The sequence below is a fragment of the Hyaena hyaena genome, unplaced genomic scaffold (genome assembly GCF_003009895.1).
Source record: "Hyaena hyaena isolate Hyena2069 unplaced genomic scaffold, ASM300989v1 scaffold_1957, whole genome shotgun sequence".
NCBI lineage: Eukaryota > Metazoa > Chordata > Mammalia > Carnivora > Hyaenidae > Hyaena > Hyaena hyaena.
Genome location: NW_024082599.1, coordinates 20,442 through 30,635, shown reverse-complemented (window position 1 = coordinate 30,635; position 10,194 = coordinate 20,442). Strand labels below are relative to the sequence as shown.

Here is a 10,194-nt window from a genome sequence, read left to right as displayed (position 1 = left end):
AGGGGGCGGGCAGGCTGGGGCAGGGGGCGGGGGCAGGTAGGCAGGGGGCGGGCAGGCTGGGGCAGGGGGCGGGGGCAGGGAGGCAGGGGCGGGCAGGCTGGGGCAGGGGGCGGCGGCAGGCCGGACGACAGGACTCTGCACAGTCTCCACACAACAGACGAATCAGCAAGAACATGGGCTCATCCAGGCCATTTTATTTAATAAAATTTTACAAAACGCAGAGCCCCCCGCCAGGACCAGAGCTCAGAGCTGGAGAGGAGGGCGGGACACGGAGAGCCCCCCCCCCCACAGCAGTGGTGCAGGTGAGCATTTGCGGGGCTCTGGGGGAGACCCTGGCTTGGCGCTCCCTCCGCGTGTGCCCTGGCCCAGAGCGCGCTTCCTGGGCGCGGGAACGGCGGCCTCCTGGTGACATCCCCCACGGAGAGCCAGGCCACGCCGGTGCACCCCCACCGGTGGCCAGACCTGGGGTCCCTCACGGGGCAGAGGGCCCCCGATGTCACCTGGATGCCAACTGGGTTCGTCTGAGGGGGCTGGGGCGGAGCTCCTGGGAGCGGGGCGCCCCCTTGCTGCTGGGGATGGCTCTGCAGAAGGACCCACTCCCAAAGCAGTCAGACCCCAGCCTGGTTTGCATGAGGATCCCAGGAACCTGACTTGAGGTTTGAGAAACACCCCCACAAAACAGTGCTGGTTTCCAGGAGCAAATCCAGCCAGTAAGAAAATGTAAAATTTCTCATAAAAATACCAAGGACTCTCATCTTAGCAAACATTACTATTAAACAAGGTCATTTTTAGGTTACGTGGACTGAAAATCCTCTTTTTCCGTGGGACTGTGAGGCACTGCCCGCTCCTGTGTGAGGGGGTCTTCAGAGAGAGGCCCCAGGCGCTCAGGCTCCCCTGTCTGCCGCCACACGTCCCCGAGGGCTGGCGCGGGAGGAAAGGCGCGGTTAGGGCCTGGGAGGGCCGGCGGTCTGCTGCCCCCGAGGCCGGGCTGCCGCGCCCCGACGGGCTTTCTCTGCTGGCCTCGTGCGGTCACCGCGGATGCGCACGGGACACCGCCGACCGCTCCCGGCTTCTCGCGGAGCAAAGGGGGCACACGCTGGGAGGACGGCCAGGCTGTGTGCCCAGGCCAGGGCCGCACGGGGCCGCTTCGACCAGAGTGATTCTAGGACCCCAGCCTCCGGCCCCCTGAGCAGCTGCGGGCCCGTTTCCTCCCCAGGGTCACCAGGCCCTTGAGCTGTGAGCGGGCGGGCTACTGGCAGTGGCGCCCCTGCAGACGCCCCTGCGTCCCGCAAGATGGCCCCTGCCTCTTGCCCGGTGGCATGTTCCAAGGAGCAGACGGACCAGGACACGGGCATCATGGAGATGGCCCGCGCGGCCAGACGACAGGGTCTCTCCGGAGCTCTATCCGCCCTGCGGCCCAGGTCCCGCCCCCTCCCAGCGTCCAGGCAGCAGCCCAGTCCCCCCAGCATGCACTGTCCACTCCACCAGAGCGGGACCTGGGCGGACACTCCCCGCGTGCCGCCACCCGGGGCCACCACCAGGGCTCCAGCTTCCGGCCCGCCGCCACCCTCACTGCCCCCCCCCCCCCATCGGCTGCCCACCAGGTCCCCTGGGAGTCCTGCCCCACGGGCGCCGCCCTCCCGGACAGTGGGAACGCGCCTTTCTCGTGAGTCCGAGGCACTTAGGTGGGAGGTGCGCACACAGACCCATGCACGAGGCCAGCACGGCCTGCGGCCTGTCCTCACCTGGGTCTGGATCAGGGCCCTGCAGGGCTGAGCACAGATGGTGCGTACACCCAGTTCTTCAGGCTCTTGGAGGTCGGAACATTCCAGAATGTGACCCAGGTCTCCGGAAAGGTTCTAGTGAGACAAGCCCTGTCAGCCAGTGGGAAGGAGGACAGAGGGCCACTTTGTCCACTCTTTCTCTGGCTAACTTGGAGCCGTCTGGCACAGCCCACCGGGGTGCCGCCACACGGCGGCCCGGTCCACAGCCTCCTGGCACCTGGTCCAGAGCCACCCGGCCCTCCAGGACCGCAGTCTTCTGCCGCCTCCAGGCTGAGCCCCCAGCCCTGGAGCTGCCCCACCTGAGCCTCCAGTTCCAGCTGCCGCCCGCTCCCCCGGCTTCCCGGCTGTTTTCCTGGTGGCCGTGGGGCCCCTCCGGCTCCTTCCTCCCCTCATTTCCCTCCTGGGCAGCCCCACGAGGCCCCTCGGCCAAGCCAGCCTCCGTCCCCAAGTCCCCGTCTTCACCAAGGCCCGCCAGCCCCTTTTATGCTCCCCGTGTTTGAACATTTCCGTAACACGTTACAACAGAAAAGGGTCTTTGTCTACTCAGTTGCCAAAAGATTGCTCTCACTACGAGTTGCGTTTTCTTTGCTGACTCGCAGCCAGCCCGCCCGCCGCCCCTCCACTCCAGCTTTGCTGGCTGCCAGCTCAGGCACCGGGGTCCCGCCTGGCGGCTAACGTCACCCCTCTCCCTGCTGCACTCAGGCCGGAGCCCCTCCTGAAGGGGAGCCCCCGGAGGACCCCCACACACACATGCTGTGTGTGTCATCGCCCTCGGCCACAGCCCCTCCTCACTGCGTGCCAAGGGCTGGGCCGCATCTGGACATCCGTCAGCCCGGCACAGGGCAGGTGCCTAATGCCGATGAGCTGACCCATCTCGCCCCTTCCCTGCCTGCGCTCCACATTCTCCCCACTGTGCCGGAAACCAGTGAGTCTTCTCCCTCACCTGCTGCTTCCTGGCAACAAGCCCCCCTACCCCCCTGCCATGCCCTTAGGATGGCCGGCCAGGTCACTGCGGAGCCCAGCCGCACCCCCGGAGCCTTGGCTACACCTGCATCACCTTCCGGGCAGCATCCATTCCAAGAACAAGCAAGAAGTTTTCCTGGCATCGCGACTCGCTCCAGAGCCATCGAGAAGCCGATGTGCTCTGTGTGGTCTGAAGAGCTCTCCAGAGTCTCCGGGGCTCAGAACTGGAAGGCAGATGCGTAAATTAAAAGGTAACCGAGAAAGCCTAGAGAAGAGAAGCTAAGAGGGGCACCGGACCTTTGAGCATTCTGAGAGCAGAGCGCTCCCAAAAGGAGCACCAGGCTGCGTCACCGGACATGTATCCAGACAGCTATCCCGCGGACACCCGGCACTCCCTCCCTCCTCCCCGGCCTTCTCTCTCCCCAGAGAGCACACCCCTGGCTCTGCCTAACATCTGGTCATGACTCGGTGTCTCCTCCAAGGCGCGGAAGCTTCTAGAAGCCCAATGCTCCTCTGGTTTTGTTCCCCATGAGCTCGGGGACCACAAGCTGCACTAGGAGCCACAGAAACACTCAAAAACCAGGGCAGAGCAACGCTCAGAGGACAAACCACTGGGTGTGTCATGCATCGTCCTCGGTTACTAGCCGCCCCTCCCCCACCACGTGCTGTCCACGATCTCTAGCCCCCCATCAACCAGGTGGTGTCCACGATTTCTAGCTCAGCTCCCACGAAGGGAGGGAGGTGTGCACACAGAGGACTGCCGCGGGGCAGTTACACTAAGTGCCCACGTCATTTCCGAGTCATCCTCACACCCCAAAGTACCACCCACCTTCCAGCCCCGCCAGACCTGGGCCCCAGGGCCACCCACCCTCTGCTGCCACCAGAGGCCCCTCGACCTGCCTACTGGCCTGGACCACACCTCGGGGAAGCACCACACCCACAGGGTGTACGGCCCTCTGGGCCACGGTGGTTACAGCCTTCTGGGCTTCGGGCCTCTGTCCCCAGGCCTCTGCTGGGGCTTCCCGGGGGCGGGCACTGGCCTGGACCCCAGGAGTGGCCTGTCTGCAGAGAGGGATGGAGGGCCCACGAGAGTCAGCTCACGCCGACCTTCCCTCCTCCTGTGGCCTCGGCCCAACGGGCCTCAACCTTTTCAGCCACTACACACCATCCACTGCGCGGCCCTCCACCCTCTGTCGGCGCTCAGTGGAGGCGCGGCTTAGAAAACGGCCATCTGCAAACAGCGGCATATGGGATTCCCCTTAGGAAGCCAGGCCCCAGGACGGCCAGCCTCCCGCTCGCACCGGATGCACGCGGGCTGCTGAGAACGTCCCTCCAGGACACTGGGCTATTTGCTTGGGGCCTCAGGACCACCGGTCAGGTCCTGCAGGAGGCCCCTGTGTCCAGGGCCCACACCCCCGTCCTTTCCGCACCCCCAGCACGTGCATGGAGACACCAGGAGCTGGCACTCCCCGGCCCGTCCTGCCCTGGGGGAGCTGGTGGGGGCGGAGGGGGACAAACATGGGCCGGAGAAGAGGGATCACGGCCAGAGCATCAACCCCCACTGCCCCATCCCTCTGTGAGGACCCCGTGGCTCCAAGGCTGTGGGGGCTAAGAGATGGGCTCCCGATAAAGGTCCATTTTACCAACCAAAAGCATAAACTCGGAGTTGCCGTGAAAAATGTTGGTTCCAATTTAAGTTTGTTACCACAGTCTGTGCACGGGTTCACAGCCAGGTTTTCCCTCATCGCTCATTTCTAAGATGCGGTCCAAGGGGGAGACCCCTTCAGCTGCCTGCTGGACTGGTACTTCCTGAAAAGCAAACCTGAAAACATCCTCATAGCTGAGAATGGGCTGAAAAAAAGAGAAAAACACATCAGCATTAGAAGAAACATGTTAGGGGCGCCTGGGGGGCAGAGCTGGTTCAGCGTCTGACCAGCTCAGGTCATGATCTCATGGTTCATGGGTTCAAGCCCCACATCGGGCTCCACATGACAGTGTGGAGCCTGCTTAGGATTCTCTCTCTCTGCCCCTTCCGTGCTCATTCTTTGTCTAAAATAAATTAATTTTAAAAAATAGAAAAAATCAGTTATGTTACCTTATGCCAAATACATAATCTCGGTGCAAATGAAACGTGTAATGACTGTACCATTGCTGTTCCCACGGGGTGCGGGGGAGCGGGGTTAGGGCACGACACGCAAGCTTGTCAGGTACGTGAGAAAAGAGGCACCCATAAAAATGTGCTTCCCACGTGTTAACCGGCTGGGAAGTCTACCCACGTGACAATAGTGTGGCATTTTCTGGAAGAAGACCTCAGGTTGGAAGGTTGGGAGTTAGTGTGAAGTCCTGGAATGAGGGCGTGTGAAGTCCGGCAGGAAGTGCCAGGTGTGCGCGCTGACAGGCCGGGAGCTGTTAGCGATGTGCATGAGCACAGTGTACATATTTGCTCGGCAGGGTGATGCTCTGCATTCACCTAGTGTCTCCCGCAAAGTTCACACTATCCGCAGATTGTTCCCTGATCTATTAATCACGCTGGGACACAAGTCCTGTTTTCAGCACAAGTGTTAGAGCAGAGCGGGCCCGTGCACAATGGATCCCGGCAGAGGCCCGGGAATCCTCGGCCGGCTCAGGAGACACCCAGCTCATCCCTGGAACCGGTGAAATCTTTCCTCCTGTGCCTTCTCTGTTCTCATGGAGCCCGGGGTAAGCCCTTGGGAAGAGACGGGAGAGAAAGAGAAGCGAGGGAGGAGGAGGAAGACGAGAAAAAGCAGGGTCAGCTGCAGTCACAGAAAAGGTAGGGCTGGGGGTCGGGTCGGGGAGGGTAGAACAGGGGCCCAGGGGACAAGGCCTGGGCTCTCCGGACCATCCCCAGCGCCCGATCGTCACGCAGACTGCAAGTGACTCTAGGTGGGGGGTACAGTACAGGTGCAGTGAGGGGCGCCTGGGGGCTCAGTCGGTTCAGCGTCCGACTTCGGCTCAGGTCATGATCTCAGGGTTCGTGGGTTCGAGCCCCGCGTCGGGCTCTGTGCTGACGGCTGGGAGCCTGGAGCTGCTTTGGATTCTGTGATTCCCTCTCTCTCTGCCCCTCCCCTGCTCACACTGTCTCTCTTTCTCTCTCTCTCAGAAGTAAAACGTTAAAAAAAAAAAAAAAGTAAACAGGTAGAGTGACAGCTGAGACAGAGAGCTCTTTCCCAAGTGCCTGCACAGGGGCCAGGAGAGCACAGCCGGGGGTGAGGGGCTGTGGGCGGCCGGAAGGCGGGGGCCTCAGGAGGCGAGGGAAGGCAAGGCCGGTGTGCCTGGCTCTGGAGAGGTGGGCACAGAAAGTGGCCCAGCTCCTGAGTCGCCCCGGCGGGTCCCCTCCCTGCACAGCCGGCCAGCCCGCCAGCCCCCCAGGGGCAGAGGCCGGGGTTGAAGCAGGCCCCTCCCCGGCCGCCCCGCCGAAGCCGGCGGCCTGCAGCTCGCTGCGCCGCACGGGGAGCACGGGCCCCGGCACAGATACCTCAGAGGCCGCCCGGGGCCCGCCCCGCCGCGGCTGCTCAGAGCCTCTCTCGGTCGGGGCGGAAGCCGCGCTCTGCGGCCCGCGGTCTGCGCGGCTGTGCAGGAGCTCAAAGGGTTGCGAGGAGTGTTGAGACTCGGCTGAAGATTCCTGAAAGCCTTCGAACTCCCCCCACGCGCTGCTGTGCTCCCCCGGGTCCGGAGCGCGGGCGGTGCGCGCGGAGACGCAGGAAACGCCGTGGCCGCCTCCCAAGGTCCTGGACGGGGTCCTCACGCACGGCGCCCCCGCACGGCCCCGCCTCCCGGGCGCCCGGCTGGCCCCGCTGTCTCCAGGGGTCGGGCAGGGGGAGACTGCGCCCTGTCCCCCGGCGCCCGCTCGCGGGGACCCGCTGAGAGGCGGCTGCTGGCCCTGCATGTCGGCGCCGCCGGGCCCGCATAGACGGCGCGGGGAGACACGCACACTGCCGCGCCGGGGCGGCCCGGGGTCGGAGGGCCGCCGGGTCCTCCTCAGCAGCACGGACGGCCTGCTGTGTGGCCAGGGTCGCTGTGGGACGGACACAAGCCGCCGGGGGCAGTGACCGGGGCCGCGGCCCCGCTTCCTCCTACATGCGCCGGGGCGGCCGGTCCAGCGCAGCGGCGTGTCCGGAGAACACAGGCTCCCGAGAGCGGAGTCGGCGCGGGCCGAGGGCAGCCCGGGGCCGGGTTCCCCACGAGGTCCCGGCCCGCAGCCCCGGCCGGCACCCACCTCTGCAGCTCCGCCGCCTCTGCCCGCGCGCTCAGCGGCCGCGCGTCTTCCCCACGCCCGCCCGTTGCCTGGCAACGGAACGCGTCGGCCCCGCGCCCGGCACCCGCCGGCATGACGTCAGCGCGCCGCCCCGCCGCCGCGGCTCCTGCGCGGTGCCCGGCGGGCCGCCGTTGCGCCTGCGCGCCCCGCTGGCGCTGAGTCCCCTGGCCTCCCATCGGGAGGGTCCCTGGTTTAGTCCGAGCGGTCCGGCGCCTGTGCTGCCCCGGATTCCAGGCCCGGCACCCCCGGGTCGCAGAGCCTCGCGTCTCCAGCGTCTGGGCGCATGGGGGTCCGCCGCCTGCGGGCCGGAGGAGGGGCGCCCGCCCCGGGCCCGGCGGGCCCGGTGTGGGGCCGGGACTGCCTGCCCCTCCTGCTGCCACCCGCTCCGGGGCAGGGGCACTGAGGGGCCAGCCTGTTCCTCCCGCCAGCCCCTCCCAGGCAGTCCAGGCCGGTCCCCATCTGCCCCGACCCCAGGCTCATGAAATCCACCTTGATGAGTCAGCTGGACTCCAGCCGCCCCAGCGCCGCCATCAGGTGTCTGTCCCCAGCCTGCTCCGCAGCCTCCCTCCATGCTCACATTGCTCCACCCTGTGACCTCCTTGGGCCCTGTCCTGTTTGCATGAGTCACCCCGCCCGCTCTCCCTGGCCCTTCTCAGCCTCCCTACTGAAAGTTTGAGATCGTCCCTGACCCCTGGACTGCAGCTCCCCCCCCCCCCCGGCTTTCGGAGGGGGTACATCAGCCGGCAATGCGGTCAGACTGCCCAGCTCTGGGCAGACACCTGGTGACCAGATGCCAGCTCTTCTGCCTCGACGTCACCCAGGGGACAGTGTTGATCCCAGGCATTCCTGCTGTGTACCCACCGCTTGAACTCTCACCCACTGTCCTTGCCGTTGTCGTAGTCCAGGCAACCGGAAAGGGGTGGGAGTGGTGCCCTAGTGTACAGGTGGGGAAACAGGCCCAAGCCCAAAGGCCTGAGTGAGAAGTGTTGCTGGGGCTGGGACCAGCTCCTCTAAGCTCAGCAGTTTCCCACACCCTGCGTGGACCTCAGTGACCTTCAGGGTGCAGGCGGGCTGATCCGCATTGCCGGGCATGGTAGCTGAATAATGCCTCCCACAGGTGTCCACGTCCTGATCCCTAGAACCTGTGAACATGGGACCTTACGAGGTACAAGGGACTTCACAGACATGATTACATTCAGGTTCCTGAGATCGGGAGACAGTCCTGGGTCATGCTGCTGAGCCAGATGCCCTTACAAGTAGGAAGCAGAAGGGTTAGAGTCTGAGAAGATGGAGAGACAGAAGCGGAGGGCAGAGCAATGCAGGGCTGTGAACCGAGGGATGCGGGCAGTCTCTCAAAGCTGAAAGGGACAAGGAAGTGGGGCCTCCCCTGGAGCCCCCAGGAGGACTGTGTGCTGCCGGCGCCCGGAACTGTTAGGGAATAAACGTGTGCTGGTTTAAGCCACTGTGTGGTTATTTGTCCCTGCAGCCATGGGAACTAATATACCTGGGTGACCCCTGATATTAAAAAGGTGCTGCCTTGGGGCGCCTGGGTGGCTTAGTCAGTTAGGCATCTGACTTTCGCTTAGGTCATGATCTCGCGGTTTGTGAGTTCGAGCCCCGCATCGGGCTCTGTGCTGACTGCCAGCTCAGAGCCTGGAGCCTGTTTCAGAGTCTGTGACTCCCTCTCTCTCTGACCCTCCCCTGCTCATGCTGTCTCTGTCTCTCTCTCCTAGAAATAAATAAAAACATTAAAAAAAAGAAGTAACTTCACCCTTTTAAAAAAAAAAAAAAAAAAAGGTGCTGCCTTGGGGGAGCCAAGACTCAGAGGAAGTGGCAGAGAGGACCCGGCATTGGGTGCTCAGGGTGGGGGCGGGGTGCAACCCGGGTGCTGACAGGTGACCCCCGGGTCCGGGCCCACTGGACATGAGACGTGGGGCACAAGCCTAGGGCCAGGCCTCCAGCTGGGCGGGCGGGGCAGGCTTCTGCTGAAGTTTCAGAGGCTCACCTGCTGGGGGAGGCTGGTCAGAGGGAGCACAGTAGGAGTAGGGGTGCCGGGGACCCAAGCGCCCCTGAGGGGCGGCGGACAGGTGGGTGCAGTGTGGTCATGAGGAAGAGCCTGGGTGGCTCCCCAAGCTCCTCTCGGGGCACCTCCATCCATCCCTGATCTCCAGCCCTGCTGAACAGGCGTGGTGGGCAGCCTCTCTGCCACCAAGCTAAGCCTCCCCTGTCCCAGCCTCAGGAGCCGGCGGCCAGCCTGCACTTGGCCCGGAGCCGCACAGTATCCTGTGCCCCCCAGCACTGCCTGATGACGATGGGGAGTGTCCCCTGCCCCCGGGAAGCACCTGGGTGTCCTGCTCCTCTGAGATTCTTAGACCTCAAGGAGGCCACCTGCCCCCAGGCCTGGAGCAGGCACTCAGCTTGGGGGAGACTGAGGCAGTGAGAGGCCAGGGATCAGCAGACCTGCAGCACCCCAGCCCCCACCTTCTGTATGAGGACTAGATGGGGGGGCAGATGGTGGCTGACAGGGTCCTAGAGCGGCCCTTGGGCTGGGCCGGGCTAGGGCAGGGACAACGGCTGAGCTATTTTTGTTTATGGCACTGCGGCAGCCGCAAGGAGACATCAATCATTGATGCTCCGGGCCTCCCCGCCCATCCAGAGGCACGGAGAGCAGCCAGCTAGGAGGGGCGGACACGGCCCAGGGGCTAAGCCTGTGCAGCCCGCAGCCCGGACTCCTCATCCCGGCCCCGCCCGTGCCCTGCACCCTGGGCTCGGGTTCCCACGTACCCAGCCTTGGGAGGCTGCGGGCAAGCCTGACATCCCTGACTGTCAGGCTAGGGCCAGGGCCGAGGGGTGGCCCCCCGGGGTCCCCGGTGCGGCGCTCCTGGGAAGGAGGTGGAGCCTGTGTGTGCCAGCAGGAGGGAGCGCAGGGCGCTCCAGAACCACTGCGTCCCTCCTGACACTCAGCGGGGGCCGAGTAGGGCCGGGCGTGGCCAGGAGTCGGGCCCTAGACTCCATGCTTGAGGGCGGACAGCGACTCCTGAGCCGTGTCCAACTGCCATGGCCTTCCCCAGCAGGGCATCTGTCCCCAGAGGGGCCGTCAGGACAGGGCGGTGGCCGGGTGTGAGACAGCAGCTCCTGGCAGCTCCAGGCTCTGCGGCAGGCTCACGGCCA

General features: G+C 64.7%; 1 protein-coding gene across 1 annotated transcript; it reads right to left on the bottom strand.

Moving 5' to 3' along the window:
- Positions 1-254: 254 nt before the first annotated feature.
- CLBA1 (clathrin binding box of aftiphilin containing 1) lies at positions 255-7,097 on the bottom strand. Its single transcript, XM_039225181.1, has 6 exons — positions 6,846-7,097; positions 6,244-6,783; positions 4,453-4,598; positions 2,842-2,971; positions 1,746-1,859; positions 255-921 (listed from the first exon to the last, which is right to left on the bottom strand). The coding sequence occupies exons 1-6, from the start codon at positions 7,095-7,097 to the stop codon at positions 757-759; spliced, it is 1,347 nt and encodes a 448-aa protein (XP_039081112.1). The 3' UTR covers positions 255-756.
- Positions 7,098-10,194: the final 3,097 nt, after the last annotated feature.

Excerpts from the sequence above, each read along its gene's own strand:
- CLBA1 (XM_039225181.1), bottom strand. The coding sequence starts at position 7,097 with ATGCCGGCGGGTGCCGGGCGCGGGGCCGACGCGTTCCGTTGCCAGGCA. Across the intron at positions 2,972-4,452 it reads GAACCCGTGCACAGACTGTG|TTCTGAGCCCCGGAGACTCT; the intron begins GTAACAAACTTA and ends TCTGCCTTCCAG. Across the intron at positions 1,860-2,841 it reads GAATGGATGCTGCCCGGAAG|AACCTTTCCGGAGACCTGGG; the intron begins GTGATGCAGGTG and ends TTGTCTCACTAG.